We start from the raw sequence: 18,907 nt of genomic DNA, 5'->3' as shown, positions 1-18,907 counted from the left end.
TCATGACGAGCTGAGCTCGTCATGAGCATCGAAAGGGTTAACTGTCAACCTGGATGGAGAGCAGTGTTTTGCCCTTTGCGCCTGCTTTGAGGTGAAAGTTTAGCTACAGGAACACTCCGGTTTCTGTCCCTCCTTTCGCAGAAGGGTGTGCACACCAGGGGAACGCCCACTAGTGGTATTTTGTTGAATTATTCCTTTCTTTCCTGAGAAAACATAACTTGTCAAGACTCAAGTTGAACATCGTCGTGGACAGCGAGATAAAGTAAGTCAGAAGCTTCTAAGTTTTGTAGAACTGACTAAGACAACTCAGAGACAGAAACACATTCAGTCAGTCCTTTGTGAATGAACCTTTGTTAAAACTAATTCAGTCTTCAACAGAGAATTTCAATAGCATCTAAGGACAATTCTTGGTTCAGCGCTTTAAGTATCATTCTACACATTTAAGAAAGAGGCTAGCCTGTCTAATGATTCAGGTAGCTAATCCATATTCTGTGAGAGTTATCTAGTGTGGGTTTAGGGAGGTGTTTTAAAGATATACGGTCTGTTCTTTTCGTCCTTCTGCAGGTTCTGTCAGAACACTTTCCTTGGGCTAAGAAGAAAGACATACACTTCATACAGCATAGAAGATACCCAGAAAAGAGAAGGTCTGACAGCTTCTGAACACTCAGGCAGTCTCTCTTTCTATTCCCATTCTCCTCCCCCGTGGGTGCTAGTTCAACTTCTAGGTTTGTACTGGCACCGCGGCGAGGACTTGGGAGCTAGTCACCTGCTCCTGTCTGGCACTTAGGTAAGAGTTCTGACAGATTGAAGTGCCGACCAATTCCAGGGATTAGATGTTAACGCTCTAGCAATCCTAATAGAAAAATGGAAAAACAATTTACTCTTACTCTAGAGGAAAATAAAGAATTAAAGGAAGGAATAAAAAGATATCAGGCAGAGAATCAACAACTAATACAAAAACTAAAGTTTCTTACCACAGGTCCCTCATCTCACGCTAGAGGATCTGAAGGAAAAGAATTCCCTGCTTCCAATTCAGAGAAAACTACACAAGTCATACATTCCATTTCCTCAATCATTCCTCTGCCCCCCCAAGCACTTTAATGGGGGCCCCATAAGGCGCAAATATTCTTAACTCAATGCTCGTTACACTACCTTTGTAGACTAGTCATTTTTCTGATGATCAGTCAAAAACAGCTTTTGTATTGTCTTACTTGAGTGGTGACGCTGCCTCTTGGTCCATGCCTATAGTTTCCCATAATGACCCTGTGTTGTATAACTTTGAAAATTGCAAGACAGAATTTCTCAGGATCTCCGACCGTCAAGCAATATCACAAGCTACAGACAACGAGTTATTCGATTTAAAACAAGGGAATCAAGATCTAATTTCATATGTGGCCCAATTTAATACATTAATTGTTGAAACAGAATGGCCAGAAGCAAAAAAGCAGCAATTTTCTACAGAGGTTTAAGAGAAGAATTGAATGACGCCCTGGCTCAAATCTCAGATAGACCCACTGATGTATCCAAATTAATCGATTTGGTGTTGCAAATTGACCAAAGGTTATTAGAAAGAAGATCAGAACGTAAACGAGAGTTTTGACCCATCCCTCCACAATTAGATCGGAGTAAGACAGAAAATACCAAGAACTCAGATTTGCATCCTACAGAAGAACCCATGCAGATAGGCATTGTTAGAGGACCCCTATCTAAGGAGGAAAAAGAGAAAAGGAGATCAGGAAATCTGTGCTTGTATTGTGGACAGTCTGGACATTTTGTGAAGGAACGTCCTAAGAAGCTCAAGGTAAACTATCTGGTAAAATAGAAACCCTATCAGTGAAAAGGGTTGCCCTGATGGATGATCAGCTAAAGCGAAACCTCAGACTTCAACACTTGGCTAACACACTGCAGTCAGCATCTCCACATTTAACTGTATCTTTTGATTTAAGATTTGGAACAAATGAATTGAAGGACGTTTCTGTTGTGATCGATTCTGGGGCGACTGGAAATTTTGCGACATAAAATATGCCAAATGAATTGGAATGAACTTTGCGCTTTGGATGGCACAAACTTGTCCTTTGGCCCTATGTTAGAGCAATCCTTCAGCGGCTATTGGAGAATAATGTGTATGTGAAACTTGAGAAATGTGCCTTTCATGTCAAGAAAGTGGAATTCTTGGGATTTGTTTTGTCAGAAGAAGGAATTTCCACTGAAACCACTAAGATTCGGGCAATTTTGGATTGGCCCTCTCCCAAGAATGTTAAGGAGGTGCAAAGTTTCATTGGCTCTGCCAACTTTTACAGACGCTTCACCAAAGAGTTTTCTAAGAAAGTAACTCCTATTACCAAACTTCTATGGAAAGGAGTAAATTTCTATGGTCCAGTGAAGTTGAGTAAGCCTTCAAGTTGCTCAAAGACTCCTTTACTTCCGCACCGATTCTCCTTCACCCAGAAACAGAAGAACCTTTCTACGTGGAAGCAGATGCCACGGATCAGACCATTAGTGGCATCTTCTCCCAAAGACACAAAGAGACCGGCCCACATCACCCAGTGGCCTTTCAATCTAGGAAGCTGACCCCGCCGCAAATCAATTACTCAATTGGAGAGAAGGAGCTGCTGGCAGTGAAGAATGCTTTCCAAGAATGGCGTCATTATTTTCTGGGATCCCGCCACGTGGTCACAATATTTACCGATCACAACAATCTACAATTCCTGATGTCGGCTAAAACCCTCACGGCCAGGCAATTGCGATGGTCACTCTTTTTCGCTGATTTCAACTTCACTATTACTTATCGCCCTGGTTCTGCCAATGGGAAGGTTGATGCTTTATCAAGACTGGGAACCGCCACTAAAATGGAATAATCCAAAGAAACCCCAATAATACCCATTGAAAAATTCATTTGTCATTACAATTCTCAGAAATTAAAAAGAACATTCAAGAATCTCTGTCTGACGAAGAAATCCAGAATTGGGCTAAAGAAGGTGAGGCGAGAAAAGTGATCGAAAACCTTCCATATGTCAAAGAGGCCTTGTATTTGCCCACAGAAGAAATGCATGAGTCTGCCTTACACACCTGTCACAATGATCCTTTAGCTGGGCACAAGAGAGAATTAAAAAACACAGATTTGTTGAATAAATACTTTTGGTGGCCCGTTATGATCCCTCAACTGAGACAAAACATCCGCTCTTGTGATAAATCTATAAGGGGAAAGACCGATACAGTACCTACTTCTATACCTTCTAGACCAAGATAGAGAATGGCCAGACCTCATCTGGACTGCAGAATTTGCATATAACAATGCAGTTCAAGCTTCCCCAGGGTTTTCTCCATTTTATGTGAATACTGATAGGCACCCGAACATTATAGTAGGAAGGTCAGATGGAAAGGTTCCCGCTGTAGATAATCTTAGCGAGAAAATCTAAGAAACATACCAATCAGCCAGAAAAGACTTGACTCAAGCAAAAGACTCTTACAAGAAGTACGTTTTTCCGGGGGCAGAGTCAGCACAAGAAGAGATTGCTAACACACGCGGCTCTGTGTCCAGTGCTTTCCCCGATGCAAGCGAGTGCCTTCCGGTTGTAAGAAACTGGAGGAGCCTTTATCCCTGGAATTTATACAGGTTACTACTACAACACAAATAGTGTGAGTAAAAAGTCCATTGTCTGTTTATGTGTTAGTCCTGACGAAAGCTCTATAGACCCCTAGGGCCGACAGAGCTGAAACATGTCGACGTTTGTGTAGATTTACAACTACTTTGATCCAGTAACCCAATCAATCTAGTAGTACCGATATTATTTTAACCACACCTGGAAATCACACCAAAAATAAAAATCTTTTAGGGTGATTTTTCCAGTTTTTTAAACCTTTTTTCCTTTTTTCGAGAATTTTTGCACACTTTTTCTCACTTCTCTGGACACTGCACTATAGACCAGAGGTGCCTCGGGCTGAGGCTGGCAACATCACTACTTTGGAGTAATCAATGATAACTGCCAACAACCCATATGCGGGGCGGATGAACCAGATATACCGCACAAGCACATCAGCATAGGGTTTTTGAGGTTACTCTAAAAACTTTCCTTACCAATGGTCTGATGTGTAACAAGTGTCTGTTTCTCCTTAATTACCTACTTACCCTGGGGAATGAAACAGATATTCCAATCCCTAATCCCCCCTGTTGATTATTTCTTACAAGAAGTATGCTGATCAAAAGAGAAGATCCAATCCCAATTATTCTAAGGGAGACTCGGTCTGGTTGTCTACTAGACATTTGCATCTCAAGAGAAAGAAAAAATGTCAACCCAGATTCTTGGGCCCCTTTAAAATAAACAAAATTGTAAATCCCATCACAGTAAAGCTCAACTTGCCCCTTCAGAAGAATGCTCACCCGGTATTTCATGTGTCTCCACTTAAAAAGAATCTTCCCATTGTGATATTAACTACCCCACCAAATCCAATCACTATAGATTGACACTCAGAGTACGAAGTCGACAGAATTCTAGACTCAAGACTTAAGAGAAGGAGGTTACATTATCTAATTGATTGGAAGGGTTACGGTAAAGAGGAAAGATCTTGGGAACCGTTGGAGATGGTGCATGCTCCCAGATTAGTAAGAATTTTTTTTATACCACTCACCCTAAGAAGCCCAAGTTGGGAGGACGTTCTTTGGAGGGAGGTACTGTCAGGAACTCGATAGCTAGTGCCCTCATCTGCCTACCAAGACAGAAAAAGTCTAAATTTTCCTGATATTCGAGGTTGTGGAGACCGCGCCCCCACCTGTGCTGCTCTTGCGAAAACTGCTGCCTTTGATTACTCAGACTGGTTTCAAGACTATCCAAGATGGCGGCCACCATTTAATCAAAAAAATGTGCTCTAGTCTTTCTGCAGGGCGCTCGAGCCGTAGTGGCCCCTTGAGCGAGCTCCCTGTGAGCCATGCACTTCAACTGTCAACCTGGATGGAGAGCAGTGTTTTGCCCTTCCCGCCTGCTCTGAGAAGAAAGTTTAGCTACAGGAACACTCCGGTTTTATGTGCCGCCTTTCGCTAAAGGGTGTGCACATCAGGGGAACTCACCCTAGTGGTATTTTGTTGAATTATTCCTTTCTTTCCTGAGAAAACATAACTGGTCAAGACTCAAGTTGAACTTCATGTGGACAGTGAGATAAAGTAAGGTAGAAGCTTCTAAGATTTGACTAAGGGCAACTCTGACACAGACACACCTTTAGTCAGTCCTTTGTAAATTAACCTTTGTTAAAACTAATTCAGTCTTCAACAGAGAATTTTAATAGCATCTAAGAACAATTCCTGGTTCAGCGCTTTAAGTATCATTCTACACATTTAAGAGAGAGGCAAGCCTGTCTAATGATTCAGGTAGCTAATCTATATTCTGTTAGAGTGATCTATGTGGGTTTAGGGTGGTGTTTTAGAGAAATAAGGTCTGTTCTTTTTGTCCTTCTGCAGGTTCTGTCAGAACACTTTCCTGGGGCTAAGAAGAAAGAAGTACACTTTATAAAGCATAGAAGATACCCAGATAAGAGAAGGTCCGACAGATTCTGAACATGCAGGCAGGCTCTGTTTCTATTCCCATTCCCCTTTCCCTTCGCGGGTGTTAGTTCAACTTCTAGGTTTGTACTGGCACCGCGGCGGGGACTTGGTAGCTAGTCATCTGCTCCTGTGGAAAGTCTGGCACTTAGGTAAGAGTTCTGACATTCCCCTTCTAGCCTTGACCTCCACATCCTGCAGGGCACAGACTGCTGCAAAGGTAAGTTGGACAGCACTCTTAGTGCTCCCTTTGCATGGCCATATGACTGGTAGATCAGCAGTCTCCTGGTCAGCTATGTTTAATATCCAGTTACCCACTGGCCCTTTAATGTATATGACATGTTGCATGAAGGCTGGCCTTGTCTCCTTCATTGTTCTTCATTTTTGCATGTGCTAAACTTCTGGTTCAAAACCATTCCAAGAGATTGTATCACTGCTATTCTGAAGTTAGGGACACATTCCCCTGTAGATAAGATCTATACCATGGATGACACACTTTGCTTTCTAGCTGTATGAGCAAGCTCCCCAGGTTTATTATGGACTTTGTGGATTACTTAAATGCCCTTTTCTAACATTGTGTGCAACCCCTGTCTATCAAAACACTATTTCTAAAGGGATTGCATGTTTTTGTGTCACCTCCTCTGAATGGTTTTGAAGGAGGTGTTGACGGTGCATCGTAGTTCCGGTGTGATGGCAGTGGCGGCTCTGTGGAAGGTCCGTGGGTGCTCCTGAGTGGATGCCTTTCATGGTTGAATCTGTGTCTTCTGTGGTGGCTGGGGTCCAGGCGGAGATGGTGGGTTGACTGGTGTAGCTGGGGGAATGTGTGGTTTTGCCGTCCAGTGTTAGTTCGTTGAAGATGTCGTAGAGGGACTTGATGTTAAGATGGAAGTAGGCGCTGAGCTTGTTACAGAGGTCCTGGGAGGGGGTGATGTCCGTGACTTCGCTGAGGGGTTTAGTGAATTCTAGGATGATACTGAAGAGTTCCTTCGAGTTGCTATAGTTGGCGGTGATCTTGTTCTTGATGAAGGTTCTTTTGGTTGATCTGATGAGTTGGTAGTGTTCTGTCATGGCATGTGTTGTGCGGTCTTCTGAAGATTTGATGTTCCTCTTCTAAACGTCTGCAGGTGGGTCTAGGTTCCTGGAGGTCAGTGGTGAACCAGGTGGTCTTCCTTGGGCGCTGTCTGTAGGGTTTGCGGAGGGGTGCAAGTTCGTCTGCGCAGTTGGTGATCCATCTGTGCAGTTCTTTGGTGGTGATGTTGGCGTTGGTCGTGGTGGAGGGGGCATCACGGTTGAGGTTTGGAGTAGGGGTGCTCCTCAGTGACCTTGCTCCTGTTCCGTGGTGGTGGTCGGGGTGTAGGTTTGGGGGTGGTGGGTTTTTGACATGGAAGGGGATGCAGTGGTGGTCCGTCCAGAGGGTCTGTGAGGTGTGCCTGAAGTGGACGTTGTTACCTCCTGCGAAGACAGGGTCAAGGGTGTGTCCTGCCTTGTGGGTGGGGGTGGTGACGAGCTGTCGTAGTCCATAGTCTTAGTTTGGCGAGGTTGTCCAGGAGGGTGGAGGAGTTGGGGTCGTTGATGTTGTCAAGGTGAAAGTTGAGATCTCCGATGAGCATGTAGTCCGTGGAGGTGATGATGTGGGGTGCGACGAAGCCAGCGATGGTAGTGGTGAATGCTGTTCGAGGTCCGTGGGGCCTGTAGGGAAGTGTGCCACATTGGGTGGTTCTAGGGCTGGTGCAGATAAGTGAAGGTGTTCGGTCGTGGTGGAGGTGTCGTTCATGGTGGAGGTGGAAAGTCAGAGGGAGTTCTTGTGTGCAATGGCGAGTCCTCCTCCTGGGCGGTTGGAGCAGTCCTTCCTCTGGATCTTGTATCCGTCAGGGATGGCGGTAATGATGTCGGAGGCGTTGGTCCAGGTTTTCGTGAAGAAGGCGACGTCTGGCAAGAGGGTGTCGAGGAGATCCCAGATCTAAACGGCATATCTGTGCAGGGAGTGCACGTTGAGGAGGTTGCACTTCAGGGCTTCGTGGTGTTGGCGTCCGGCGTGGGGGCAGTGGCCATGTTGGTGCGGAGGGTGGTGAAGGTTCGGTGGCAGAGGCAGCAGAAGAACTGGCCGTGGATGGTGTTTCGCATGGACAACTTGCAGCTGTTGTTTCTCACGGGGTTGAGTGCGAGGAGGGCAGCTGAGTCATAGCGGTGGGAGGTCGGAGATCCAGGGTCTCTGGCGCTGGTCGCGGTCGGGTTGCAGACATGCTTGCTTTTGGCACGTGGCTGCAGTAGGGGGAAGGTGGTAGAGGGAATAACCGGGGGGAGGGGTCGTGGAGGCAGCAGCAGCAGGAAAAGGGCAGTGAAAACGGGCACAGCGGACCAAGATGAAGAGCACAGGCACAACAACAAGGAGGAGTGGCAGCACAAAAAGGGACAAAACAGAGTCACATAAAAAAAATACAATATGATCACAGCAAATAGACAGGAAATAGACCAACAACAGGCTTGAACACCTACCAGTGAGAAGTAGGTGGCAGTAGCACAGCAGCTGTGCTGCAGGGGCAGAGAGCAGGGACCGATCCCTCAAATCTTTCAGATCCATGACCCAGCAAATGGAGCTCGACTTTGTGTCATGGTTGCGCTCCAGGCACCAGAGACACACTAAGTGGGGGTCTGTGATGGACATGCCACGGTAACAGGCACCACACGGCTTGAACCCCGAGATCTTCTTGCTAGACATCCCTAGCATATCAAGGAGTTGACAAAAAGTAGAAAATAAAAAGTCTGTCTAAATATGACAGGGGGTAAGCTCTCTTCAACGGATCTGCACAGGCTGGCGTGGAAAGAAAAGAACTGATATCAGCATGTCGGAGTGGCGGTTATATTGACGACGCGAACGCCACGACGATGATGAACAAAACACGTGGAGTCGACCAACGCCGCCTACCGGCACGCGGGGGTACTGCAAAAAATAAAATCTTTCAGATCCAGCGGACGCCTGGTAGTACAAAGCTAAGGAATCTGTGGCTAGATGTCCCTATCAGATCTTTAAATTTGACGGACACAAAGAAGACACAGACAAAGAGCTGCTGACCTGGGAATAGAAGAGTTGCTGCAAAATTTTAACACAAAACCCTGCCTTCTGCTTCCAGGACTTGACAATCATGGTGTGCTATCTCACCCTGCTGCTGTGAGGACTCCAAGAAACCCGGAGCAACACCAGACCTTAGCCAGTCGCCAGAGAACTCCCTCAGGGTAGAGAAACTACTCCCCTGCAACAAACCCGCAGAGTCTGGTTTACAGACTTGCTACACCACGGCGATTCTGACGTAGCATCCAAGCAAAAAGAAGTATATCAGCTCCGGAGTTTGGTGCCACTCCAATACCTGGGGTACAGAGCCCCCTTGCAACGTACATTGAGATGAAGAGTCCATTCCATACTCCAACTGCCCAAGAAGCAAGCGCCCATTGAGGTACATCGAGACCCCTGAGACCCACTTCGTGAGTGACCAAGTTGTCCTGGAATCGCCTCTCAACCGTCAGCCCCTTACCGCCAGGACATCTTGAAGCGCAGCGCACAGGCTGACATATCCGCTCTGCACCCAGCCCGCCCGGCCTGGGTTCCGTTGAACCTGCTGTGGTTCCGTGGTCCTGTGGCCCTTGCAACATACTCCCTTGAGTGGGAATTACCTTTAAGACCTCTTGTGCAGTGTCTTTTCAGGTGGCCCCCTTCTTAATAGAGCACCAGCTACCAACGACCTCGGCACTCTGCTCCCGGCCATATCCAGGACGCTCCAGAGAATCCGCTGGTGGAACATTGGACCTGACCTTGCTACTTATCTAAATCCCAAAGGTAACCCTAGAAATTCAAATGTAAGATTGTATATGCATTTTTCTATTTTCACCCATTAACTTCAATGGTGTGTAATTTTGCACAATAGTGATTTTTTTCTAAATTGAAAAATTCATATCTCAAAAAGTACTTGTAGAATGAAGTTGTTTGTCTAAAAAAAGTTATATAAAAATCAGTGTTATTTTTGTAAATTGTTCTCAGATTTATTCTTGAGTGTGTGTATCATTTATTACCTCTGTGAGTACATGTGCTCAGCACTGCTCTCTGATAAGCCTAACCGCTCTCCCACACTAACAGAAATAGAGTGTTAGTATTGTCTGCTTTTGCCTCTGGACACCGATCTGGGTCTCACTGGACTCTCTGCACAGTGTACTTCAAATTAGTGCACTATATAGAGAGCCAGCTTCCTACAGTGATGAGGAGAGGAATAATTATAGAATGCATTTGATAGAACTGAGGTTTCTGGTTGGCAGAGGTATGCACCCTGCCCTCGCAGGAACCACAGCTCTAGTCAGAGTCCTGGAGATACACATTAAAAGATTACCTGTGCCTACCCTCTGGTAGCTTGGCGCAGAGCAGGAAGGCTTATCAAAAGAGGCAATGTGTAAAGTATTTGTGCAACAAACACACACAGTAACACAATGAGTACACCATAAAAATACTCCACATAGGTTTAGAAAATTATATTATATTTTTATGAATAAAACAAGAAGAAAAACGACAAAAATACAATGAGTAGAACCGGAATTATAGATTTGTAAACAAATAAATCAAACGGTAGTGCTTAGAAGCAAATAGTGCTTAGAGATCATTCGAGGTCGTGCTGGCCTGGGGTAAATCCAAAGTTCCGGCGGACCGCATGCAGGGCAGGCCGGCTGCAGGATTCACACAGGTCTCACAGAAAAAGTGCCTTGAATGGAACAATCGTCGACGTTGAATTCCAGTTGGTCAGTTCCAATCTGCGCAGGCGAATTAGGATTTAGTCAACAAACCCCTTTATGATGCAGGCGTTGTGCGTCATCAAGCACCACTGTCCATCATCATGGAGCCGTGTAGTCCATCCAAGTGATGTCATCCATCGGCTCCGGCATCCATCGGCTCCGGCATCCATCGGCATCAAAGCGAAATGCGTTGGTGCTAATAAGTGCAAAGTCGTCACATCGTAGATTTTGATAATTCTGGACAGCAGAAATCACCCTATCCAGTGATAGCCATCTGTGAGTCCTGCCCTGCCAAGTTATGCCAATCCAGTCCTGGGCCCTGGATTGGCATAAGTTAGCAGGGCTGGACTCACAGATGGCAGAGTCCAAGTGCTGTTGCAGGGATGAAGTAAGTCTTTGATGGCCCGAGGCTTAAAAACAGGGGGCACGCCACCAAGCTCTTGAGTCACTCTGGGTTGAAGTGAAATGGGTCCAGTCCTTCTCCTCAGCAGGGCAGAGATAAGCAGGCAGCAGGGCAGCACAGCACAGCAGCAAAGTAGTTCTTTCAGAGCAGCAGTCAAGCAGAGTGGCAATCCTTGTAGCGCAGCAGTCTTTACTCTAGGCAGAGTTCTTCACAGGTCCAGTAGTGTACTGTCTTGGAAGGGTCAGAGCCCCAGTACTTATACCTAGTTGTGATTTTGAGGTGGGGTGACATCAAATCAGGCCCTTGAAGTGCAAAGGTTCCTCTTTCATCCCAAGTCTGGCTCCAGGCTATCAGTAGGGGGTAATCGCCCCTTTGTGTTCAGAACAGGGCACTGCCAATTCAGGTGTGTCAGCTCCCTCACTATTCTTGCCCAGCAACAGCTATCAGAATGCAGATGATTGCATTTGAGTTCTCTGTCACACTTCCTGTGTGTGTGGCTGTCTAGACAGAATGCACAAAGTTTAGCTGTTATCCACCCCAGATGTGTATTGCAGGCACACAGATAAGTAAGAGAAGAGAAATGTAGAAATGTCCACTTTCTAAAAGTGGCAGTTCTAAAACAGTAATGTTAAATCCAACCTTCCTGTAAAGAGGATTTAGCATTACCATTCCAAGGACATATTAACTGATGCAGCTACTCATTTCTAATCAGGAATTACATCTTAAAAGTGTATTAAGGAGTTCCCAATTCTAACCTATGAGAGGAGTAGGCCTCACAGTAGTAAAAAACAAATTTGGGTGTTTGTAACTACTCAGACATGCAAAACCTACCAGCGCATGTCCAACTTGCACAGCACCCTGCCCTTTTGGCTACTTAGTGCCTACATTAGGGGTGACCTAAGTGTAATAAAAGACGTGTTTAAGGCCGAGGTTTCTAAATGCCAAGTCAAAGTGGCAGTAAACTGCACAGTCAGGCCCTGCAATGCAGGCTTGAGACAAGTTTGAAAGGCTACTTGTGTGGGTGGCACAATCAGTGCTGCAGGCCCACCAATAGCATTTAATTAACAGGCCCTGGGCATTTTGTATACCACGTTAGAAGGGACTTACAAGTAAACTAAATATATCAATTGTGTATACACCAATGTTTTGGTGGAGAAGCGCATGCACATTAGCCTTGGTCGGCAGTGGTAAAGTGCTCAGAGTACTCCACATAGGTTTAGAAAATTATATTATATTTTTATGAATAAAACAAGAAGAAAAACGACAAAAATACAATGAGTAGAACCGGAATTATAGATTTGTAAACAAATAAATCAAACGGTAGTGCTTAGAAGCAAATAGTGCTTAGAGATCACTTGAGGTCGTGCTGGCCTGGGGTAAATCCAAAGTTCCGGCGGACCGCATGCAGGGCAGGCCGGCTGCAGGATTCACACAGGTCCCACAGAAAAAGTGCCTTGAATGGAACAATCGTCGACGTTGAATTCCAGTTGGTCAGTTCCAATCTGCGCAGGCGAATTAGGATTTAGTCAACAAACCTTTTTATGATGCAGGCGTTGTGCGTCATCAAGCACCACTGTCCATCATCATGGAGCCGTGTAGTCCATCCAAGTGATGTCATTGATCAGCTCCGGCATCCATCGGCATCAAAGTGAAATGCGTTGGTGCTAATAAGTGCAAAGTCGTCACATCGTAGATTTTGATAATTCTGGACAGCAGAAATCACCCTATCCAGTGATAGCCATCTGTGAGTCCTGCCCTGCCAAGTTATGCCAATCCAGTCCTGGGCCCTGGATTGGCATAAGTTAGCAGGGCTGGACTCACAGATGGCAGAGTCCAAGTGCTGTTGCAGGGATGAAGTAAGTCTTTGATGGCCCGAGGCTTAAAAACAGGGGGCACGCCACCAAGCTCTTGAGTCACTCTGGGTTGAAGTGAAATGGGTCCAGTCCTTCTCCCCAGCAGGGCAGAGATAAGCAGGCAGCAGGGCAGCACAGCACAGCACAGCACAGCAGCAAAGTAGTTCTTTCAGAGCAGCAGTCAAGCAAAGTGGCAATCCTTGTAGCGCAGCAGTCTTTACTCTAGGCAGAGTTCTTCACAGGTCCAGTAGTGTACCGTCTTGGAAGGGTCAGAGCCCCAGTACTTATACCTAGTTGTGATTTTGAGGTGGGGTGACATCAAATCAGGCCCTTGAAGTGCAAAGGTTCCTCTTTCTTCCCAGGTCTGGCTCTAGGCTATCAGTAGGGGGTAATCGCCCCTTTGTGTTCAGAACAGGGCACTGCCAATTCAGGTGTGTCAACTCCCTCACTATTCTTGCCCAGCAACAGCTATCAGAATGCAGATGATTGCATTTGAGTTCTCTGCCACACTTCCTGTGTGTGTGGCTGTCTAGACAGAATGCACAAAGTTTAGCTGTTATCCACCCCAGATGTGTATTGCAGGCACACAGAAAAGTAAGAGAAGAGAAATGTAGAAATGTCCACTTTCTAAAAGTGGCAGTTCTAAAACAGTAATGTTAAATCCAACCTTCCTGTAAAGAGGATTTAGCATTACCATTCCAAGGACATATTAACTGATGCAGCTACTCAATTCTAATCAGGAATTACATCTTAAAAGTGTATTAAGGAGCTCCCAATTCTAACCTATGAGAGGAGTAGGCCTCACAGTAGTAAAAAACAAATTTGGGTGTTTGTAACTACTCGGACATGCAAAACCTACCAGTGCATGTCCAACTTGCACAGCACCCTGCCCTTTTGGCTACTTAGTGCCTACATTAAGGGTGACCTAAGTGTAATAAAAGACGTGTTTAAGGCCGAGGTTTCTAAATGCCAAGTCAAAGTGGCAGTAAACTGCACAGTCAGGCCCTGCAATGGCAGGCTTGAGACAGGTTTGAAAGGCTACTTGTGTGGGTGGCACAATCAGTGCTGCAGGCCCACCAATAGCATTTAATTAACAGGCCCTGGGCATTTTGTATACCAGGTTAGAAGGGACTTACAAGTAAACTAAATATATCAATTGTGTATACACCAATGTTTTGGTGGAGAAGCGCATGCACATTAGCCTTGGTCGGCAGTGGTAAAGTGCTCAGAGTACTCCACATAGGTTTAGAAAATTATATTATATTTTTATGAATAAAACAAGAAGAAAAACGACAAAAATATAATGAGTAGAACCGGAATTATAGATTTGTAAACAAATAAATCAAACGGTAGTGCTTAGAAGCAAATAGTGCTTAGAGATCACTTGAGGTCGTGCTGACCTGGGGTAAATCCAAAGTTCCGGCGGACCGCATGCAGGGCAGGCCGGCTGCAGGATTCACACAGGTCCCACAGAAAAAGTGCCTTGAATGGAACAATCGTCGACGTTGAATTCCAGTTGGTCAGTTCCAATCTGCGCAGGCGAATTAGGATTTAGTCAACAAACCTTTTAATGATGCAGGCGTTGTGCGTCATCAAGCACCACTGTCCATCATCATGGAGCCGTGTAGTCCATCCAAGTGATGTCATTGATCGGCTCCGGCATCCATCGGCATCAAAGCGAAATGCGTTGGTGCTAATAAGTGCAAAGTCGTCACATCGTAGATTTTGATAATTCTGGACAGCAGAAATCACCCTATCCAGTGATAGCCATCTGTGAGTCCTGCCCTGCCAAGTTATGCCAATCCAGTCCTGGGCCCTGGATTGGCATAAGTTAGCAGGGCTGGACTCACAGATGGCAGAGTCCAAGTGCTGTTGCAGGGATGAAGTAAGTCTTTGATGGCCCGAGGCTTAAAAACAGGGGGCACGCCACCAAGCTCTTGAGTCACTCTGGGTTGAAGTGAAATGGGTCCAGTCCTTCTCCTCAGCAGGGCAGAGATAAGCAGGCAGCAGGGCAGCACAGCACAGCACAGCACAGCAGCAAAGTAGTTCTTTCAGAGCAGCAGTCAAGCAGAGTGGCAATCCTTGTAGCGCAGCAGTCTTTACTCTAGGCAGAGTTCTTCACAGGTCCAGTAGTGTACCGTCTTGGAAGGGTCAGAGCCCCAGTACTTATACCTAGTTGTGATTTTGAGGTGGGGTGACATCAAATCAGGCCCTTGAAGTACAAAGGTTCCTCTTTCTTCCCAGGTCTGGCTCTAGGCTATCAGTAGGGGGTAATCGCCCCTTTGTGTTCAGAACAGGGCACTGACAATTCAGGTGTGTCAACTCCCTCACTATTCTTGCCCAGCAACAGCTATCAGAATGCAGATGATTGCATTTGAGTTCTCTGCCACACTTCCTGTGTGTGTGGCTGTCTAGACAGAATGCACAAAGTTTAGCTGTTATCCACCCCAGATGTGTATTGCAGGCACACAGAAAAGTAAGAGAAGAGAAATGTAGAAATGTCCACTTTCTAAAAGTGGCAGTTCTAAAACAGTAATGTTAAATCCAACCTTCCTGTAAAGAGGATTTAGCATTACCATTCCAAGGACATATTAACTGATGCAGCTACTCAATTCTAATCAGGAATTACATCTTAAAAGTGTATTAAGGAGTTCCCAATTCTAACCTATGAGAGGAGTAGGCCTCACAGTAGTAAAAAACAAATTTGGGTGTTTGTAACTACTCGGACATGCAAAACCTACCAGTGCATGTCCAACTTGCACAGCACCCTGCCCTTTTGGCTACTTAGTGCCTACATTAGGGGTGACCTAAGTGTAATAAAAGACGTGTTTAAGGCTGAGGTTTCTAAATGCCAAGTCAAAGTGGCAGTAAACTGCACAGTCAGGCCCTGCAATGGCAGGCTTGAGACAGGTTTGAAAGGCTACTTGTGTGGGTGGCACAATCAGTGCGGCAGGCCCACCAATAGCATTTAATTAAAAGGCCCTGGGCATTTTGTATACCATGTTAGAAGGGACTTACAAGTAAACTAAATATGTCAATTGTGTATACACCAATGTTTTGGTGGAGAAGCGCATGCACATTAGCCTTGGTCGGCAGTGGTAAAGTGCTCAGAGTCCTAAGGTCAACAAAAAAAATAAGAAAAAAGAGGAGGTAAGCAGGAAAAAAGTTTGGGGGTAGCCCACACCAAGGATGACACGTTTAACAGCTATGATATTCTTTTTGCACTGCAATCTTTGCATTAGCAGCATTCTTTAATTCGATGTTAAGGAGCATCAAAAAATATGTTCAAATAAACCCCTTCATAACAACCCCAATCTAACAGTGTCCACACAGGTAAAAAATAGAGATCGAGTATGAAGAGTCAGCAGTTCAATTAGTTGGGCCCGCTGTGTGCCTGTGTTCTGAGAAGAATAGGTAGCTTCAAGTTTCCCCAAAGGACAACTGGGCTCTAACACGACTTCTCTGTGTATGCTAGTCTTAGATAAACATCAACAGCACCAGAGGGTCAAAAGGTGGTAAGAAGCAGTGGAGATAAAAATCATTACTGAGGTAGTCTTGTTGTTGACTGATGCCTCTGAGAACCAACCGTACCAAAGGTATACAACGTTCACAACGAAGTTTGTACCACGCACTACCACTACAACGCAGGCATTACCACGCATACCATTACAACGCATTGCGCTGGGGGCGCTCTAGGATAGGGAATAAGTATAATTTTATATCCAACACCTTCCCTAGTGTCCACGGGGACTGGAGTTGGAATATAAAATTATACTTACCACTATCCAGCACCTCTAAGCGCTATGCGTTGTAACGGTATGCGTTGTAAATACCGCGTTGTAATGGTATGCGTGGTAAAAGTATGCGTTGTAACGTCATACATCCGTACCAAATGATATGAGATATAATATAAAAATACGAAGTGGAGTCACGAAAGACTAGCAACCGAAAAACAAAGATTTGGGCCATACAGAGCATTAACTTTTATGGTAGCCACGAAGGACAATTTACATGCTCCAAAAGGATAAGACTTAAAGTGTGACCTTGTACATACTACAAAAAAAATGATTTCAGAGTGAGACATGGGGAAAGTGTCATACACTGAATGACAACAATGACATCCCAAAAAGAAGGATTTCATGACCAGAACCATTTACAGGGAATGAAGCAAATGATCAGAACTGCAAACCATGTTTAGACTAGTTGGTAAATGGATGGAGAATGCCATTTCTGCACCGTCCTTAGGACCTGTGGCTATATTTTCAGAATAAATTACTACTTCTCAAAATTAATTTCAGGTAAATAAAAGTAAAAATAATTTTACCTTAGAAGCTGATCTTCCAGTCCAGATTTTGTTACAGTGAAGTTGATGATTGTAACTTTAATACAGACCTGAAAATAAAAAGAAATACAGGGATTTGTTTTGGATAACACATGATCTAATAATACCACTTAAAATACACACGTGAACATGGTGTTGAAGCTATTACACTACTCTGTGCTGGTGTACCTAACTGCCCAAGTAAGCTGTTTGAGAGATTACCGTTTTTTGGAGATAAGTCGGATGGGAGAGAAAAGCTTCTGTTTCAAGCAGCAACTGATGGTAATAATTTTGACAACCTCCTTTGCTGCTACCATCCATGTGGCCAACAGTGCTCTGTCCTGTAACTCCTACTGGGCCCAAAAATATGCATGGTGGTGTAAAACATCAGAAGCACATCAACCTACAAAGAGCGCTATTCACATCACCAATTGGTTGACAGACTGACGGTGGATGGACACAGGATAAGACTTCTTGATTTGAACAAAAATCAAGCAAGGTCTTATCAAGAATAAAAGGAGCAACACTTCTTGGGTGTAGCACATGCAATATACTTTACATTTGTGCACAGGGAGTACCTTTCAAATGTAACTCTTTTGATCTATTTGGAATGAAGTGTGCATTGGCGGGTGGTATTAACGAATGAAGCGGACGCTGCTCAACCAGTATCAGGGAAGAAACAAAAGGGAGAGAATGAACACCAAGGAGCAGCTTTAAAAGAAGTGCTCACTGCTTGGTGCTCCCTGTGAAATGAATTAAAATCATTTTTGTGCTCAAAGTCTTCCTGTGCATGTGCTAGCAGGGTGAGGACCATTGCTTGCCCTCAAGGCACAAGTGAGGAGGACGACATCAGCCTTGTGGGAGTAGCCACATAAAGCGGCTTTGCATGGATTTCAAATGGGACACTTAGGAAGTGGAAGTAAGTCCAATTGGATTTAGGACAAACGCACTCCTATGTGGTAGAAAACTGTTTTGCCTGTATTCTTTATATTCGTTGGTGTTAGTTTGTAAGCCCCCCCCCCTCGAGTCTGAGGGTGAATGAATCAATTAACAAGCGCCATCTCTTGTAAGAGTAGCGTCCTCAAGTTAGGAACTGGCCCAGGGATCGCTTAGTAGGACGTCATTCACAATAATTGGAAGGGGCAAGGCTGCCGCACAGTGCAGGAGGTGGTAACAATTACAGCACTACATTCGCCACAGTAAATCAAGCTTCCTAATTGGACAAGGGAAGCTTGGGGGAATGGGCTATGCATGAGTTTGGCAGCTCCTATTTCCGGGACGCTACATGTACCAGTTGTTGGGGGGGGGACGCTTGCAGCCGTTGTACCAAACGAACACATAGCAGGTTTGTTTATTCAAGTTACCAAGAGCTGAATTGGGATTCAGGGGCTACCATTAATTTTAACTAGCATGCTGAGTATTCCTGATTGCCATATTCTATATGTGCTTATAAATCAACCATGGCCCATTCAGGCGACAGAGTGTTATATAGCCACACAGAATTCACCCTGCGATGATGCCTGGTGTTTGGGGCGAATAAAACATAACAGCAGCGCGCAGGGTGTTATTGTCGTCCGACCATGGTTAATGCAAAGGTAGTTTGAATGCAGGCGTGTCACACATTACATTTACCCTCTACCACTTTCAAAAGTCACAGACCACCGCTGGAAATGTGAAGTCTAGTGAAATTATTTTACAGTTTTCCATCTTGAGAGGGTGTGCCAGTGATTAATTCAGTGACCTGGAACTTTATGTGAGAAACACTTCATAGTGGATCGTATAGGAAACTTACAATCAGGACATCCACAAAAACAGAAAACATATATCACCTATGGGGAGTTAATAAGACATAAGCATAACTGTAGTGAGGTGAATGATTATCATGAACAGGAAATGGAGACTGCATCTAGATTTACTGAAGAACAAGTTACTTACCTTCGGTAACGATATATCTGTAAGAAACATTAGTTAGTGTTAGATTCCTTACCTTAGAATATCCCCAGGCGTCAGTCTGGATCCGGAAA

General features: G+C 45.0%; 1 protein-coding gene across 1 annotated transcript in view; it reads right to left on the bottom strand.

Moving 5' to 3' along the window:
* DNAH6 (dynein axonemal heavy chain 6) overlaps positions 1-18,907 on the bottom strand; it is a 2,460,712-nt gene that overhangs the window by 542,178 nt on the left and 1,899,627 nt on the right. Inside the window, exon 58 of the mRNA XM_086961829.1 lies at positions 16,887-16,954. Coding sequence (XP_086817955.1) covers positions 16,887-16,954 — 68 coding nt within the window. The remainder of the gene's footprint in view (positions 1-16,886; positions 16,955-18,907) is intronic.

Source organism: Lissotriton vulgaris, chromosome 3_1, assembly GCF_964263255.1.
Source record: "Lissotriton vulgaris chromosome 3_1, aLisVul1.2, whole genome shotgun sequence".
Taxonomy (NCBI): domain Eukaryota; kingdom Metazoa; phylum Chordata; class Amphibia; order Caudata; family Salamandridae; genus Lissotriton; species Lissotriton vulgaris.
Note: the sequence above shows the minus strand (reverse complement) of the source record. Positions and strands in the feature narration are given on the sequence as shown.